The sequence below is a fragment of the Hippoglossus stenolepis genome, chromosome 21 (assembly GCF_022539355.2).
Source record: "Hippoglossus stenolepis isolate QCI-W04-F060 chromosome 21, HSTE1.2, whole genome shotgun sequence".
Taxonomy (NCBI): Eukaryota; Metazoa; Chordata; class Actinopteri; order Pleuronectiformes; family Pleuronectidae; genus Hippoglossus; species Hippoglossus stenolepis.
In genome coordinates, this window is record NC_061503.1 from 15,853,922 (window position 1) to 15,872,175 (window position 18,254).

At 41.9% G+C, this 18,254-nt stretch overlaps 2 protein-coding genes across 3 annotated transcripts; one reads left to right on the plus strand and one right to left on the minus strand.

Moving 5' to 3' along the window:
• The first annotated feature begins 705 nt into the window (after positions 1-705).
• LOC118100901 (speckle-type POZ protein) lies at positions 706-12,768 on the plus strand. 2 transcript variants are annotated; one of them, XM_035146433.2, is made up of 10 exons: positions 706-829; positions 6,208-6,410; positions 6,496-6,617; positions 6,869-7,020; positions 7,146-7,273; positions 7,365-7,542; positions 7,673-7,728; positions 8,416-8,538; positions 9,586-9,728; positions 10,913-12,768. In XM_035146433.2, exons 2-10 carry the CDS (start codon positions 6,333-6,335, stop codon positions 11,055-11,057), a joined length of 1,125 nt encoding a protein of 374 aa, XP_035002324.1. In that variant the 5' UTR covers positions 706-829; positions 6,208-6,332; the 3' UTR covers positions 11,058-12,768. The 2 variants fall into 2 exon arrangements, with proteins under 2 accessions (XP_035002324.1, XP_035002325.1); XM_035146434.2 differs by lacking the exon at positions 706-829 and adding an exon at positions 1,024-1,164.
• A 299-nt stretch (positions 12,769-13,067) lies between these two features.
• Positions 13,068-15,369, minus strand: LOC118100682 (neurexophilin-1). The gene is made up of 2 exons (XM_035146011.2): positions 15,148-15,369; positions 13,068-14,653 (listed from the first exon to the last, which is right to left on the minus strand). The coding sequence occupies exons 1-2, from the start codon at positions 15,205-15,207 to the stop codon at positions 13,907-13,909; spliced, it is 807 nt and encodes a 268-aa protein (XP_035001902.1). The 5' UTR covers positions 15,208-15,369; the 3' UTR covers positions 13,068-13,906.
• Positions 15,370-18,254: the final 2,885 nt, after the last annotated feature.

Here is an 18,254-nt window from a genome sequence, read left to right on the forward strand (position 1 = left end):
ACACATTCAAGCTGAGCTGATGAATCCAGAGATTAATGCCGTTCACATCTTAATTAAATTCAACCTTCAACAGTCAATATCCCTTAATCTTGGTGTTAATCTTGGCGTACGGCAATAGCTCATCTACCCTGCTGATTAAATTAAGATAAATTAGCCTTCAGTGATGGTGAAAATTAAACCGAGGCAGTGCATCCATGGGAATGACCGGTAGAGATTTTTTGACTAATGTGCAAAAATATATAAATAAAGACCAAACCCAATTAGATAGCAAGAAATATTTGTAAATACACTGTGGTTTAATTTGGGAAAGTAGCAGCTCGTGGGTTAAATCATGTGACATGAATATTCAACCTCAAGAAAAGCATCAAAACACTCAAATAATTGTTCCCAAGTTTCCTGTAGGTAACATCAGACTCTATGTACAGGTTTTGATTAAACTTAATATAACCAATATAATTTGCATTCCAAATACAAATAGCTTGCAAGTAAGACGGTATTTTCTAATACATTAATCTAAATTTACAACACTTTCATTCAGTCAGTGTTGAAGCGTCTTTTTTACTAAATTATTAAATAACCTGTTGTGGCTCTGTAAGATAATTTCTGACCCTTGATTCAGAATATAAATCATAAAACATCATATTATTTCTCATTCATCTCTTTTTATTTCCCACTATTCCCTGGAAATGAAACCCCTCCCGTGCAGAAGGGGGCGCTGGTCGTGAGATGACCCTGCCCATGTCTGCCCCTCATGAAGACAGCTAGCCTGCTAGCTAACAACAACACAAGATCCCGGACGACCACCGTTATAATTAAACCCAACACAAAGGTGAGTGTGGCGCTAAATACACAACCAGGTGGCGACGTGGCGACACAACACGTGAACACGCGGCACGTGTGTTACCGCGTTGCTCACTGACGCACGGTGTCTGTGGTTCTTTCCACGACCTTTTTTTTTGTTTGGCTCAGATTAGCTGCTACAGGAACCGGGCTAACTGGACAGCTAGCTCGGGGGTGGGGTGGGGGGGGGAGTTAGCCATCGAGCTAACATCGGTTCGTGTGGTTTATTTGACTGAAGAACCAGCCGCTGGTGTCCACGTGTGTTTCCGCCCTGGACGCACGGTTTGTGTTGACGTGCAGCTGAAGCAAGGAGCCAAGTTAAAAGTAAAAGAAAACACTTCTTTATCTGTGTTGCTAGCAGGTTGACTACCTGCTACTGTCACCGCCTCCACCCACTGTCTGACTCTGTGTCCCCAACAACAGCCTCCTCCAAGTAAACACGTATCTTAACAGAAGGGTTCACACGTTCAGACTTTGGGTTAAAAGCATGATGTCCGTGTTGTGTTTCCTCAGTAGGGTTCAGGAGTGAGAGGACACACGTCCTGGGCCTTCATCACATGTTTTCTTAAAGTTAAACTTTATGGCTAATTCGAGGCTGCAGGTTGGTTGGTTCAGTGGTTATGATGTAATGATTTATGTTATTTATTCTTGTTTTTATTGCCCATGCATCCGTGCAGGAGGTGGGAGTATAATCTAATGTAATCCAGCACGATATCTTTAGAAAATGTCCATTATGAAGATTGTAATATTCATCTGTGCAACCAAGAACTTTGAAACAAATGGCTTCACCACAGTTTGTGCTTTGGTGGAAACTATTAGACAATCAGTGGTTTTTGTAAAGTCTGTGACTAAGCTGTCTGTTGTCGGAGTCAGGATGGTGTGAATGAATGAATGAATACATATATAATTTGATATGATGTATAATAAGTGCAAGGTCGTGAGTTAATTTAAACATGAGGCACACGGTGAGGTTTATGGTAATGTAATTGTGTGGCTGGAAAAGCAAACTGGTTCCTAAAAGGTTTGCAAAACCAGTTTCAAACCAGCACTGTCACTTGGTTCGGTTTGATGGAAGAGGGGTGTTTGTCTAAGGGAACATCTACGTGCTTTCATCCAAGACTTCTTACTTACTTACTGTTCATGCATTTCAAATGATCAATATACGATAAAAGACGTACAAGCAAATGTCACATTCTTTTAGTTGTTACCCATTTTAAAAGGCTACATCGTTTTGAAATGGCCTTTTTAATCGAAGTTTTTCCAGAGTTCATCTGTTTTCATACTCTGAGTAAACATTACTCAATTTAGCTGAAAAAAATCCAATTAATTTGTGTTTACTATTTTCAGGTAAAAAAATAAATGTAATGGGGAAGATTACAGGTCAGTGTCATGTAATAGCATTTTGTGTATTTTAACAGAAATATATTTTTCCATCCCTAATTATTAAAATATTGCTAGCTCTATATATCAGTATCACAGTATTATATATCACACCTAAGTAAATTAATGTCAAGTCATATATTTACAGGCCTTCGTAACAATGACCTGTGCTAATTACTATCAGTTAAAATGCGTGGCTCTGTTTTTCAGCCCTCACAATGGCATGAACAGTATCAAGGGGAACTCTGGTGATCACGTGCGAAAACATTCCTTTGTTTGTATCATTAAAATACTGTCGTTGATTTATGGAAACTTTTTTTTAAATGAACGTTGAGGTCAAGCCTCATTTCAGCCTGAAACATCTGTTACCGTCTTGGCAAATGTGGATTTTAGGTCATTGTTGTTTCAGAGGGAGATGCATTCAATCCAATTGCATTCCTGCTGAACAACATACGCATGTCAGTGGCAAAGACTAATCCACCTTTTGATTGGAACATCGCTCAAGTGAAATGTTTCAGTGAAGTAAAAGTAAGTTTGCCAAGAGCCTGTCAGTGTTACACATCAGGACATTGTTGTGAACTAGTGCAGTGCACATTCTAAACATGCCTGGTGTTTGCTTGGCGTGTGCTCATGACTGTTCCTGTTTTCCCTCTTGAGACGGTAACAGTGATTGAGCCGAGGCAAGTAAAGACTCAGTCCCTCAGAACCCTGAAGCTGCACAAAGAGCTGTTCACCTGTTTATTCACAGTTCAGTGAAGCTCCACTCAGTATGTAGAGCCCCGAACTGAAGAAACAAATGTTGTCGTGAGCGACAACGTCACTTAAGCTTCGACACAAATTCCACACTGCACTTAACAACACAAGTAACAAGTGTGAAGCCGATAAGATGAACTGTTCTCGAGATATGACAACGACACACAGACAGAGGTTCCTGGAATTAGAAGAGAGATAGACACCTGGGGACTTCAGGCAAACCAGATTACTCTCTAAAATTGTAAACTATGAACTTTCCAGGGGAAATCACATTCTAATTTTGTGAGAGTATAGTTCCTCTGCTCTGGTGTGAAGCTAAATCCCCTTTTGAAGTTTTAATATCACTTTGAGTGTTACTTACAGCCTGCAGGGGTGTCTGGTCTTGCAGGTCAACATGTCAAGTGTTAGTGTTGTAATGGTATGACGCAGGTGACTGGAGACATTAGATATGCATTGAGTTCCCTCCTCCCTTTAACCTCCCATGCCTCGTGAAGTGAGAGGGGGGGGTTAGTGAAGCAGTGCAGGCAGCACGGTGAAGCCTGGGTGCTAATGCTTTTCTTGCCCCGTCAAATCCCCTTCAGTGTAATTGTGAGTCTGCACAAAGTCAAGGATGCGAGCGAGGCAAGCTGATCGCTGCAGCAAAATCAATAGTTCATACCTTTCTGAGATTGAGTTTTTAGGAAAGGAAGAGCACCATGACCAAGGGCAGAATATGAAATCACTCCCATAGAGGCCCAGCACGCGCTGTGCAATTGATCCCCAGTCCCTGTACCAATTATAGTTTTAAGGTTTGTCTGTGGCTTACTGCAGTCCTCCAAGACCAAAGCTTTGGAAATAGACATTGTGTTCACTGACACTTCGACAAGGGGTTGCAATTTTTTCATCCCCCTTGGAAATTGCCGTCTGAAATGGCTCCACACCTCCTGTCTTTAATTTGGAGCAGAGATTGATTTCTCCTCCTTTTTTTTGATCTGCGGAGTGAAATGTCAGGAGAAAAAAGGCATTGTGGTCATAACTGCCACCTTATGTATTATATTCTCACAGATAAACATTCGGGAATTTCAGATGGAGTTTCAGAGATGTGGAGGAATTCCTTTTTATTTTTATCTTCCTGAAAATGTAGCTCACAACAGTTGAATTAGTGCTGATTTCCGAGGCATATCAATGAAGTCTGCACATACAATGTGACGTCTCAGTGGATTAGAGGAGATTTGCATCATGTGGTTGTGCTTTTAGTAACTGGGTTAGTGCAGCTACAACCGTGAGATCTAATCTGTCTGGTTTCCCAGGGTCAATGTAGAAAAGTAAAAACAAAAGTATCAGATTGAAGGATTCATAGAATAGAGTTCTTGTTTGTTGAATATTTTCTCCATCTACCGTGAATGGATTTTACTTGTAGCCCTTGTAATTTTACAAACCTTGCCAGGTATAACTTTTTTATTATTATTGGACACACAGATAATCAATGTACTGTGTATTGGTGATAAGTGTGTAGATCGTCTGGTTAAAGTTCAGCTGGCAACTATAAAAACGTATTCGCCTTTAGCCTTTGACCTCTTCTAGTGGTAGCTTGTGTTTTTGGAGACTGATGGGTTCTTGTGACGTTGGTGTAGGTTGATACTGATTTTATTCACAATCATCGTGTTGGAGGGCGTCAATGGAAACTGCTCATTCACTGTGAATGTGGTTACGTGAAAATACTGCAGAAAATGACCACGTTTTGCTTTTGAGGTGCATTTTTGGTGAGTGATCACAGTGGAAAATGTTCAGTTAGCAGTTCCTCAATTCTTCTCTGACACAAAGTGAAGAGAGCGATCAGGTAACAGTGACGCTGACATCAGCGTGCGGTGATCTCGTGTGTGTGGGTAGCGTGGGAACGGTGGACTTTGCCTCTACTAATAAAACTAAACTATAGATTATGTAATACACTGAATGGCTATTTGTAAAAAAAAAAAAACTGTATGAAAAACGAGGTTTATTTACTGAATGCTGCTACAACTTTAAGTTATTGTGATATTTTATTGTTAAAATATACTGTTACTGTGCTATTTCACTGTTAATGAACTCGCTGTCTTTAATGCAGTGTGCGTCTTCATCAGCCCAATACTCAGGCTTTTATTCCTTTCTCATACCCATGTTTGATTTTTCCTTTCTCTCCATCTAACCTCTTTTTGTGGCAATTTATCTCCTCGCATTGGTCCTGCAGACGGTGGCCAATCTTTCATTCGCCACCTGTTTTTCCATTTGGCTTCTCTATCACTTTACTTTTCATTTTCTTCCCCTGTGCCACCTTCCTCTATCTTCATCGTCTCACTCCATCTTACCGGTGGCCAGTGTTGAGGAATGGAAAAGATTGGTTGGTTCTTCATTCATTGAATTTTGTAAAGACAGACTTGGAACCGGGCAGAACCAGTCATCTGTCGTGGGTCATTTTCTGTTGTTTAGACTCAGTGGCCTTTTTTATACAGGCATGAATGTTGCATTATTATCCCCCCCCCTCACTGTCCTGTGTGGTAGAAACATGCTGTGGGGACAAAAAGCTGGCAGCAGTTTGTCACACAAGCAAACAATTCACAGGATAAATGTGAAAGCCTTGTAAAAAGCCTTTTTAGCTCAAGAATAGTTAACTGACCCTTTGAGAGATGGACACAAAACTCAGTCTTCCAAGGATTAAATATTTTGTAGCATCAAATAGTCTTAGCTGACCAGATTTTCATTTCTTTCCTTTATGACTTGAAGGTTATTTGGGAACCTTGGATTGAACGAGTGCCTGCGACCCCCACCAAAGTCCTGTGAGACGACTTGTTTATTTACAGTTGATTTTTGAGACTTAATTGCAATTGTAGAGGTTATTGATCTTAAAAGAGACACGAGCCATCGATCTGCTGCTGTCCCCCGATGGGTCAGGGACCATTCTCCTCTCCTCATCACCACAAACCCAAGCAGCAGGCCATGGGGCCACATGAATTAAAAGAAACTGGATTAATGGAAGGTGCTGTGTTAGTGTGTCGCATCACAATAAGTTGTGCTTTGTGTTAAGGCATGGTTTTCTGGGATTGCTTGCCTGTGTTCGAGGTTCAAAGGCTTTGATGTTGTTGCAGAAATAAACAAGTTAAGGAGTTTGTGTTTTGAAGAATGAGTTTCAGGCTTGGCCAGACTTTCCTAGGAACTTCAAGGAGGTGGGATTAATTCCTCGTCTCATCAGTTAATCACAGCCGCATTGTCTGTTTCTAGGGGGCAAACTGCTTCCATCTGGCGTGTGCTGATGCAGATGGACGTCAGGACAGCACGTTGACGAGTGGAAGTGACGGATTCATCCCCCTCACCCTCTTGCCCCCACACCTTCTGTCACGCTGGCAATGTCAAGAGTCCCGAGTCCCCCTCCCCCTGCGGAAATGTCCAGCGGGCCAGTGGCCGAGAGCTGGTGCTACACACAGGTAAAAGTGACCCCACAGAGCACGCTCTTGTCACCACTTATGTTTTGCTGACTTTATGCGTGTATTTTGTGCGTTTACCCACCAGATCAAAGTGGTGAAGTTCTCTTACATGTGGACCATAAACAACTTCAGCTTCTGTCGTGAGGAGATGGGTGAGGTCATCAAGAGCTCCACCTTCTCTTCAGGGGCCAATGACAAGCTGAAATGGTAAGTGGGAAAGATGCTGCCTGGTTTCATCTTATTCAAATGTCCAGTATTTTAGTCTAAGAAACATCTAGAAAGTCCAACATGTTTTTTATTACTGGCTTTCTGTCCTTTTCTTATGTCTACACCCAATTTTAAAGTTGCAAAGCAGAACCTTGTGACTTCTCAGATCGTTTTGATCAAATGATTAATGCATTACTAACTCTATCCCCTTTACTAGAGATCTTAATTTCTGAAACTTTCACCACGATCAGGTGTTTGCGAGTGAATCCCAAGGGCCTAGATGAGGAGAGTAAAGACTACCTGTCTCTCTACCTGCTGCTGGTCAGCTGTCCGAAGGCCGAGGTGCGCGCCAAGTTCAAGTTCTCCATCCTCAATGCCAAGGGAGAGGAGACCAAAGCCATGGGTGAGTCAGCTGCTTACAACAAACGTTTAGCTGTGACAGAGGCCATTAAAGAGTCACATGGACTTGTACTTTTTTAAGATTACTTTGACTTGTGTCTTTGACTTCTGTGTCCCGGCTGTCTGCAGAAAGCCAGAGAGCATATCGCTTCGTCCAGGGGAAGGACTGGGGCTTTAAAAAGTTCATCCGGAGAGACTTCCTCCTAGATGAGGCCAACGGTCTTCTACCTGATGACAAGCTCACACTCTTCTGTGAGGTAGCTGCCTCTTCTTGTTCAACTTTTGTTTTTTTAAAAGCACGCAGAGAGTTCTGTCTTGCATCTCATTGAATCTCTCTCTCTCCTCCAGGTGAGTGTAGTGCAAGACTCAGTCAACATATCTGGTCAGAACACCATGAACATGGTGAAGGTGCCTGACTGCCGGCTAGCAGACGAGCTGGGGGGGCTGTGGGAGAACTCGCGTTTCACAGACTGTTCCCTTTGTGTGGCCGGTCAGGAGTTTCAGGCCCACAAAGCCATCCTGGCAGGTACAAACATGAGTCACTTCTATTGTCTTTGCTCTTACGTTGCCCTCTGACCGACGTTTAATCCCACAATTACTCCCACATTAATGTTTTATCCTGTTGTGCTAATCCTTCTCCACAACACTGCTTTCAGCCCGCTCCCCTGTATTCAGCGCCATGTTTGAGCACGAGATGGAGGAGAGCAAAAAGGTGAGCCCAATGTCCTAGAGCTTTTTTACTCTTAGAAATAAATTTGTTTTGTTCCAGCTCAGACTTCCACTGCTGTGTTGAAGGGTTAAAGTGAGTAAAGGATCGTGTGCTGTCAAATGGCCGCAGCACAAAGCTGTTTGGTGAAACTGAATGATAGCACCCACCTGAAATGAAATTGTCCTGCTGTACACGAGGGTCAGGATTCATCCTTCACTGACAAAGCCGCAGAAGCAGAGAATTGCTTTTTTTCCTATTTGTGCACGTGACTGCAAGAAATGAAATTGCAGGAGAAGCCGCTCTGATGTTTTTTGAAAACAAGGCCGTCTGAAGGAATCAAACATTTCAAAATGTGGAGTTTTTTTATTTTCCTGAGAAGCAATGGATAGAACACAGGGCAAACATGTATTTCCAATTATGTTTTGAATGTCCAGCAAATAGAACCAAATTGTCTGGTATTATTTCCAATCAATTACTCATTGAATTATCATGAAAAACAATTTAAATTAATAATAATAATGCAATAATAATTCAGATAATTGGCTTAAGTGATACAAGATGGATTTACATTTCTTTCTTTGCTGTAAGATTACTTTTTCCTGTTTGTACCTTCTCCATCACAGCAGCTGAAGCTTGTGTCACGGTGAATTGTTTTGGTCTAACTCTGCTTCGTTCTTTGTCTGTTGTCAGAACCGTGTGGAGATCAACGACGTGGAGCCCGAGGTGTTTAAAGAGATGATGTGCTTCATCTACACAGACAAGGCTCCCAACCTGGACAAGATGGCTGACGACTTGCTGGCAGCAGCTGACAAGGTAATTCATTTCTACCTTCATAGATTTGTCCAAGAAGAGTTAATTTGATGGTAACTGGACTCGGTTGTAGAATGTTGAAGTGGTTTCATGTCTCATCATTCATTTATGTCAAATAGACAATCTGCTTCCTCCTACACCGGCAATAACCTGGCCAGTGTATGTGGCTGGTCATGTGATGTACTGTGCTATGATTTTCAATTCTGTCAGTTTGGATCGAGATCATTTCTGATACAGAACTGAAAAGCTTGTCTGGACGAAGATTCATCTTAAAATGATTGATCGTCTTAAAATGTCGTTTTAGAGTCGATGACTCATCTGGAATTCAACATTACTCAGTGTTTCCATGTTAGAAATATGATTTAGTTTATTGACATGTTTGATGGATTTATACATCATGTCCTGCCTCTTGAATGCTCTTCCTGTCTAAAAGCTGTAGAGAAAAACCCTGCACTGACACACACCACATGAGGAGATTTGACTTCTCAGAGGCATTCGCACCATTTGACCAATCAGATGAAGCCGCAGCTCGCCATCAGCGACCCTCACAGTTATCCGGGTCAGCTGGTTGGTGACTGTAAGGTTTCCTACCACAAGGACAGAAGAATACAAAGGAGCTCTCATACACACTTTGTTTATCGTAAGTCACATCATTACAATATTGAACAAAGTTATCACACATTGCAGATTCTCCTCATATGTTGCCGGCTTACAGCAAACACTGAGATTTCCAATATTTCCTACAAGGTAATAAGATGGTAGCAGTGCACAAACCCTGTCGCAGCAAACCATCAGGATTCCAAGAGACAGTTGGATGATTTCACGCTGATCTCACTCCTCGGACTGTGAAACCAAATGGGAGAATTACTTCTAGGCTCAGTTTCCTTCAGAGGTGGAGCATTGAAATGTTTATTCTTTAGTCCTGCATCTTAAAAACGAAATACATATTTGAGGTTTCACTGTCATTTTGAACTCAAAGATCATTTCTGTGAATAACTGAATAGCAATGAAGAAGGGAAGTGTGTTAACCTTCTCTCCTCTCTCTGTTAGTATGCTCTGGAGAGACTGAAGGTCATGTGCGAGGACGCTCTGTGCACCAGTCTGTCTGTGGAAAACGCTGCTGAGATCCTCATCCTGGCCGACCTGCACAGCGCCGACCAGCTCAAAACACAGGCCGTCGACTTCATCAACTAGTGAGTTCACACGCAGGAAGGAGCTTTTCACCACTTCTAATTGAGTTTCAAGCAGCGTTTCACAAACTCTCATCCAGCGTCCGCTGCACATTTTGTCTCTGTCGATTTGTTATATCTCTCTCCTCTTTATCTCCGCATCATTACCGACTGTGGCAGGACCCAGTCTCATCCTCTCCACTCATGTCTTGGTGTCACAGTTAATCTAATTTCACATGTCCCTTCCTCAAGTAGTCTGTCGGATATTATTAAATCCTGTAGAGGCTTTCTGAGGGATCAGGGCAACCTGACTCCTCACTCGGTCGGCCGTCCCCTCCTCTGTTGACTCAGACGAACGTGTGATAGAACGTACCTTAGGACATGTGTCAGCACGAATGTTCATCTCACACAAATCTCTTCAGATTGCTTCTCTCCCCTCGCTACACATGGTTCAGGATTTATATTCACAGAACTGAAACAACCAGTAGATTAGTGGATTGACAGAGAAAATAACCCTAACCCTTTATGAATTGATTAATCATCTAAGTAATTTGCCAATGAAAAATATTAACCAAATTTAAATCTAAATGTTTAACTTCTAGACTTCTGACACCTGCAGTTCTGTGTCACAAATAAACTCCTAATAATAATAAGATTTTCAATTCCAATTTCTCTGAGATGCTGCTAATCCAAGGAGAAAAGAGTCCTAATAATTAAATAATACACGTAAAAGTGAAACCAGAGATATTACAATTAAAACATGATGTTGATCTGATTAGTGGGGTTTGTCAATCTACCACAGACTCTCACACTCGACTGTCAGGCTCTGGAAACTCGCTAAATGATTTTCTTCAGACTTTTGTCTTCTCTCACATCAGCTGTGACAGCGATGAATCTTGGCTGCTTGACTCATGACTTCAGTTCAGTCTGGTTGTGCAATAAAGACGACGGCAAACGCTTTCATCATTTCCTGTGCAGCAGGAAAGCACATTACACGAGTCTCCAGTGTAGCTCCCAGCTAAACAACTGTGAGAGACTTAACTGGACTAGTACCTTTAAAAAAATATGATCTTGCGTTTGTATAATCAAGAAAATAATCATCAAATAAATCGATGATGAACTTAGTCTTTAGATGCAGCACTGTATTTATTTACACAAATTGATTTTCCCTGACTTTTGTCTCTCTGTCTCTCTTCCTCGTCCTCCAGCCACGCCGCCGAGGTGATGGAGACCGCCGGTTGGAAGTCCATGGTCGCGTCTCATCCTCACCTGGTGGCCGAGGCTTACCGCTCCCTGGCGTCCGCTCAGTGCCCTTTCCTCGGACCCCCACGCAAGCGCCTCAAACAATCCTAACAGCCTCACAGCAAGGCGTCAACATACTCATACGCACCTACACACATACACAGAGACCCCCCCTCTCAAACACACAGGGACAAACCTTCCCCTCGCTGTTACCTACTACACTACCTACAGCCTCCCCCAAATCTCCCCCTTCTGCCCCATGCAAACCTGCTGTATTTAGTCTCTTCTAAAGATGGAGGGAAGAAGAAGAAGAGGGAGGAGGAGGAGGAGGAAGAGGAGGAGGAGGAAGAAGAGAGGGACAGGTGGGCTTGTGAAGTGGATGTTTGTCGTTTACAAAAGAATCACAACAACCTTCCCTTTTTCTCCTCGGCTCTGGCGTAGTGAGATCTGACGTTGTGCTCTTTTCCGCGTGTGAAAATGAAATCCTTCGACATCCTGCTAGTTCCTACTTTGGAATCCGATCAGAAGGAAGAACTGAACACGAGAACCCAGCGAAGAGACGAGTGTCTGGACATTTCAAAGGCTCAAAGGAAAAGTGCAGATAAATTAAGTCTAAACTGTCGACTTTAATCATAAGGCTTCTTTTCGCGCAGTTCTTAGAGCTTGGAGTTGAGCAGGTGGAGAAGCCCCTGATCTTAAGGACATATGGGTCCATGAGGGACAGAAGAAGAAGACGTGGGCCTGTTGGTTACAAACTAGAAGCCCACACCCCCCGAGAAAGACAACCAAGGGCTAGTCACAAAAAAGCAGAAAATGGGACAAAATCAAAATCGTTTTCCTAAATGACGTTGGGAAAACATTGCACTAAAGTCACAGGTTACACCTTGTCAACCCTTACCAGCAGTAATGCAGAAATACTGTAGGCAAGCACACATTGAAGCAAGCTTCATGGACTAAAGACGCAGCTGGACCACCAAGAACAAGTTCCCTTTAAGAAGATTTATCAGCAAGTGACAAAAACAACACAGACACTCCCATACAGAGCTCTCCAAGCTTCATCTGCGTCCGTTTTCATTTTTTTTTAAAACCCAGAAATAAAAGCCAGTGTTGAGAGGATACAGGAAAACAGCAACGCACAACTGGACGTCATTCTTGGGGAAACAGTATTGTGTGTGTGGATCTGTCTTTGTAGCCCTTGAGAGAAAATGCAATCCAAGGTGTCACCAGACAAACAAGTGGAGGAGAAATGAAATGTCCAGAAATAGTTCCGAAATAACATTAGGATTCAGTCGGGCATGTTAATGTTCTTTAATGACAAATTCCTTATTTGTTCTTTTTCCCCTCAGAACTGTCATTTCTATTTTTTTCATAGGAATTTGTACAGACACTAGTGTTTTTTGAAGCTGTGTAAAACAAAAAGCATTTTTGAACATGAAATTGAGCGAGAAAGAAGTGGACAAGTGTTTTCTTTGCAGGCATGAAGACTGAGGGGGGAAGTGAAATTGAAATGAACACGTTTTAATGTTCAGAAAAGACAGAATGTGAAACAATGGAGAACCACATGAAATACATTTGAAGTTATCATTTGAAACCTGGTGGGAAATGGTAAATCGAAAGAAGGAACCATCGTTGTTTCTTTCCTGTAGATATCGCTGGTCATGAGAAGTGACACTTAGTTGTTGCCATTTTTTGTTCCCAAAAAAAATAAACCACAACTATTTTGTATTGAATGCAATGCAAACATTTGTCCGGGTATTTTTGTGTAAACGAATGTGATGAATTTTTTTACCTTTAGTTGTCATTAAAAAACCCCCCCGCAGAAGTTTCACTTGGAATTTATCATGAAGCCAAAATATCCAGAATACAAACGATGTCATCTTGTGCATTTGGGGCCAGAGTCGCCATGGAGCCGCCCATACATGCACTCGACCAATCGTGAGTCAGTCTCAGCTGTCAATCATGATGACTCGCCCTGTTTTTACAGCATCAAATAACTAATTGAAAACACCAGTTACGTGAACAAACATCAGTATGAGAGGAACTACCTAAAATGACAGAAACCATTTTTGAGAATTTCTTTTTTATTTATTTAAGTCCACTAACATGGAGGAGGTTGGGTCTATGACCAATACGACAGCCAGCCACAAGGGGACAATCAAGACGCATTGGCTTCACTTTTGGGGAGCAGTCATGTCGTCCATCTTTATTTACAGTCTATGCTCAACAGCTACCATCTAATACCTACAGTTGTGTTTTATTGTAAACATTTAACTCGTGTATGTGTGTAAACCTTCAGGTTTACGATGGTCATGAGTTAACTGAAGCTCAGACCTTTGGCTGATTTGTAGTTTAGTTGTCGCCGTTGAAGCAAAAGCCACAACTGACATCAGCAAATCTGTAAAACCCCCAATTTATTCCAGGACCCCTGCTGAACTCTGGTCCCCCTGAAACCTTCACCTCAGTCAAGCCTTGAACGCAGCTTCTTACCTACGTCACAGTTTCCCAAAGGGGACGGTGACATTTTTAAATTTCTTGTTTTGTTCAATCACAAGTCAAAAACCAAAAGATATACAATTTTCAAACAGATAAGGTTCAGTTTTTCATGAGCAGCTGGACACAAATAACGTGGTTGTTTTTCTAAAACCTTTTCATGAAAAATGACTAAAATGATCAAATGTCATAAGTTTTTAATCATTCTTTTTATCCAATCAATTAATCAACTAATCATGTTCACCAACACAGTGAGAAGAATTCTAAATTACAGCACTAGTTTTATGCATGTCTTTAAAAAAGCAGGCCAATACAACTCTTATAGTCTACAACAAGAAATATATTGTGCTCAAGCATGTAAATCACAGTATTTAGTCAAATGCAAGACTTGAAAATATATCGAGAGAAATGCTACATCAAAAACATCCACCACAGTGTCAGAACAGCTGGAAACTGGATCTACTGAGACATCAACCTCCTGTGGGCAGGAGGGCTCCTGGATTGTGGTCGCTGTAGTCGGGACAGACTTTCTGAACCAGCCTGTAGTCCGTGCTGTAGAAAGACACGTAGATGCAGATGACCTGAAAGGGTTTGGAGCACATCCAGGTGACGTGGCTCTGGGTCTGCTCCTGGTCGCACGTCTTCGACGGGTCGTAGTTACACAGCATCACCTTCTTGTTGCGTTCGGTCTTCTCGTAGTCCACCCTGCAGCTGAACGTCTTGGAGTCTTTGGGGTTGACCACACTTTGGCGCTCCAAGTCGAACTCCACCTCTTTCATGGGAGGCACGAGGCTGATGGAGACGTTGCCCACACCTGTGGAGTTGTGGCGGAAGTACACTCCGAGAGAGCCGTTCCCGTGGTCCACGATCTTCCCCATTATCAGCAAGTTCAGTTTGACCGTCTTGATGTTTGAGTAAAAGTCTCCCCAACTAAACTTCCTGGAGAATTTAGAAGTTCCATGAACCTTCGTTATCGGCCGCAGCTTGATTTTTAAGGACGAGTTGGAGTGGGACTGGGAGTTTCCTCCAAGTATTTCCCAAAGTCCCTGTTTTGAAAGAGGGATGAAGGGGCTGTTGGGGAGTTTGGTGTTTTGAATCAGTCTCCGAGTTTGAGGCTCCTGGTTCTTCTGTGAAGAATCCTCCTGGTCTCTCTTGAGCTCAGCTGATGCTCTGTGGTCCAAGGTAAAGACGCCATGATGACGTTGCCCAAGGACCAACTACAGACGTAAGGGAGGAATTAGACATCAGGTACAACTGGAAGTCAATTTAAAACAAGAAAAAGAAATAGAAAGGCTAAACATGGCATTCCAATTCACAAAAAAATATAGATTTTACAAAAACTTGTCATGTGTAACTAAGAAAGAAGGAAAACTTACATCAGAAACACCAGGATGGAAAATAATTAAAGACGTACGGTCATAAATAATGTTCTTAAAAATCTAAAATCAACAGGTCTGTAAGAATATTGTAGGTGATTTTCCTATACACATGGATGAAATTATAAAAATGCAACACAATTTAAATAGTTTATCAGGAATTTTCGCATGTGAAACTGGAAAATAATAATTTAGAGTCCTATAATGAAAAAATGCAAAGTATAGCTGGAAACAATTGCATAAAGAAATCAATTTAAATGTCTGTATCCAGTGAATGCACTTTACTTTCCCTACATCTAATTTGTGTTTAGTGTCTCCGGCTTTTCTTTACTCACCAAACAAAAGACTCCTCTCTGAAGGATCCACGTGAAGCAGCGGCCGGCGAGCAGCTTCATATTGCATCAAATCTTACAAGAAGATCCATCCACTCTCACGTGAAGCTGGTTAAAGATACATCCACATGAAAGACCAGCAGGAGCCTGTGTGTGTGTGTGAGAGAGAGCTGCAGCCTCAGCATCACACACTCCAGATCTGGAGATTTTTAACACTTTTACTTTCTCACTCTCTCTCTCTCTCTCTCACTCACACACACACACACACACACAATTCTTTAAGGATATGCAATGTTAACACTATCACACTGTAGCTCCTCCCCTTCCCTCTCCCCCACTGAATGTCACCTTGCATTAATTTCTGTTTGATTGAAAAATATTCATTTTTCCCTTTCATGTTGTGTACAAGGCAAATGTAACACTGCCATCTTGTGGCCAGAAACAATAAGTGCTGCCACATTTGATGAGACTTTCCCGACATAAACTACAGTTCATGAGCCTCAGGAAAACAAAATGTCTTCTGTTAGAGACAAAATACAGGATCCAGAATAATCCTGATACTTCTTCACAGAGGAAGGTGTGGAGCTAATCATGTCGTATGCAGGACAGAAACTTTCAGCACAGGAAAGACTGGTGGCACTAGATTATACAACAGGCCCAGCCCTGAATATGAGAGTTTAGATTGCTCGCTATGAAAGGATTAGCTGAAATGTTGTTATTATATGTGATCAAGCTGTGGTGCCAAGCGGTCATGTTTCTTTTGGCCCTTCACAGTGTGAAATGTGCCTGTGGCTTTATGTGTGAAATGTGCCTGTGGCTTTATGTAAGGGCCAAAAGAAACATGACCGCTGCTTCAAATATCCAGCTGTAATTCTGTATTGTGTTGTTAATTATTTAATTATTTAATGATTCATTTATAAATTTTTTGAGCGTCACTTTGTAAAGTGTGCTTCAGTTTCAGTTTGTGTGTTGTTAACGTTCAAATAATAGGCCCAAAAATGTAAAGTAAAAAATACAGTTACAACCAGAACTTGGAAGGTTTAAAATCACATTTCTGAAACGACCAAATGGGCAGAAGTGAACTTTATTTGAGGCTGTGCTGCATTTTGTTCCACGTGTCAGTTGCATTTAAAAGAAAAGGCAAATTCTTGAGTGATAAAGTGATAACGAGATAAAATCCATCTGATTGTTGGAGTGATGCTTACAGATCTGGTAGTTTTCCAGTCTGAGCTTTATGAGGATAACGTCTCTCTCTGCGAGAGAAGCACGACACCTCCACCAGCTGAGAACACGTGTTCTGGATCTTTTTGTGTGATATGTTTTAAAAGAGAGTGTAAAAAATGCATGAACCCCAATAAAAGTGGGACTTATACCTTTTATTTCTTTGACCTCTTTTATTCTGCTCTATTTAACATCTTTTGTAATAATAATACAATTGATCTAAACTGTGGTTTCTGATCTTAAAGTGATTTCTTTTAATTTTGTCTCTGTGTTGTTTTTAATGATCCTGTTCAGCACCTTGACTGAATGAAATGTGCTTTACAAATAAAAGTGCCTTGTCTTTGCTTCACTCAACTGACCTCCACTGACCTGCGACAGTTTCACTAGGAACCTCGTGGAATTTTGCTCTTATCATATGTTGAGGGACGACTGTCTCACGCAAATCTTACTGAATCAAAAGCAATGTTTACTTTCATTTCTAGTGACTGTGTTTTTAAAAACTAGTGTACTTAATTAACATGTACATTAAAACCTTATTTTGTGGTGGATAGAGTTAATTTGCCTTATTGAGATGAAGGTCAGGTGTCGGTCAAACAAACACGAATGTGCTCTTAGATTTAACAGGAACTTAATAAATGTTCCGCCTCTCCTCCAGATTTTCTTTGCTCGTGGCTCAGGTCACAATGCAGAGTTTTGTTTGTCTCTAGGATTCGGTTTCTAAGCCCTGGTTTACGAAAAGGAAGAAGATTAATACACTATCAAATGTCGCTCATTCAAGGCCAGTGGCCAGTTTCCTTGTTCCAGACGGACCTATTAGAATGTGTTTCCTTAATCTGCAGTGCGTTGACTCTCTTGACTACCTTATAGATAAACTTTAGAAAGTACACTAGCCATGGCCAACAAGTTGGGAGGTGGAAACAGCCAATAAAGTCAAGTTCATTTTCCCCTTAGCCAATCAGAAGCTTCAGCCCGCCTCTTCGCGGACAGGTGAGTCAGATGCTGAAGGTGAAAACACCATTTTTACCTGAACCCCCAATGGCAGCAAAGTTATCGTAGTGATAAGAAAGTCGGTTAGACCACGGAGAAACTAATTTTACGTTAATGTTGTGTTCACGTGTTTATTTTATCAGTATCACATCATAGAGTGGATTAAAAACAACAGCACTGAGGTCAGACGCCATTTTCCAAGCTCATGTGCTGATTCATTGCACAGTTGAGTTGAGTCAACTTCTAGCTTGTAGCTAACTGGGGGATGCTAATTTTCTCCATGTGAAACTCCATTGACTTGTGATTACAAGTGTTAGCGATAAACGTCCGCTAGCTTAAATGCTAACGGGTGCTATGTAAAATCACTGCGGTCACGTGGTGCATCGTTTGAAAACCCGGTCGCGCCAGCCGCACGTTGAAAGTCGATGCGCGTCTATTTGTGGTCTTACGGTAAAGGTCCTTGGAGCAGAAAAAAGGCGCAAGACAAAATTTAATGACATTAACCCTCGTGTTGTTCCTGGGTCGGATTGACCCGATGTGTGTGTGTGTGTGTGTGTGTGTGTGTGTGTGTGTGTGTGTGTGTGTGTGTGTGTGTGTGTGTGATCATACGCAAGCCCTGGCCGGTCAGGGTTAGGGTGACCCAAGGATTGTCATTATCCAATTCTCCTGGGGTAATTGAGACCAATGGATTGTCATGGGAGGGGTCATTTAGACCCCCAGAGAGGGCTCTGTGGGGTCATTTAGACCCACACCTGATTCCAATTGAAATCAAGGGGGGTACATTAGACCCACATATAAGTCTCAGTGTGCCACTCTCTCACGGACCATGGCACGATGTCGCGTCAGGAGCGTTTCACCAGAGAACAGGTTCTCCAACAGCTATTCTCCCAGCAACCATCCTC

Excerpts from the sequence above, each read along its gene's own strand:
- LOC118100901 (XM_035146433.2), top strand. The coding sequence starts at position 6,333 with ATGTCAAGAGTCCCGAGTCCCCCTCCCCCTGCGGAAATGTCCAGCGGG. Across the intron at positions 7,274-7,364 it reads AGCTCACACTCTTCTGTGAG|GTGAGTGTAGTGCAAGACTC; the intron begins GTAGCTGCCTCT and ends TCTCTCCTCCAG. Across the intron at positions 8,539-9,585 it reads TGCTGGCAGCAGCTGACAAG|TATGCTCTGGAGAGACTGAA; the intron begins GTAATTCATTTC and ends TCTCTCTGTTAG.
- LOC118100682 (XM_035146011.2), bottom strand. The coding sequence starts at position 15,207 with ATGAAGCTGCTCGCCGGCCGCTGCTTCACGTGGATCCTTCAGAGAGGA. Across the intron at positions 14,654-15,147 it reads AGAGAGGAGTCTTTTGTTTG|TTGGTCCTTGGGCAACGTCA; the intron begins GTGAGTAAAGAA and ends TTACGTCTGTAG.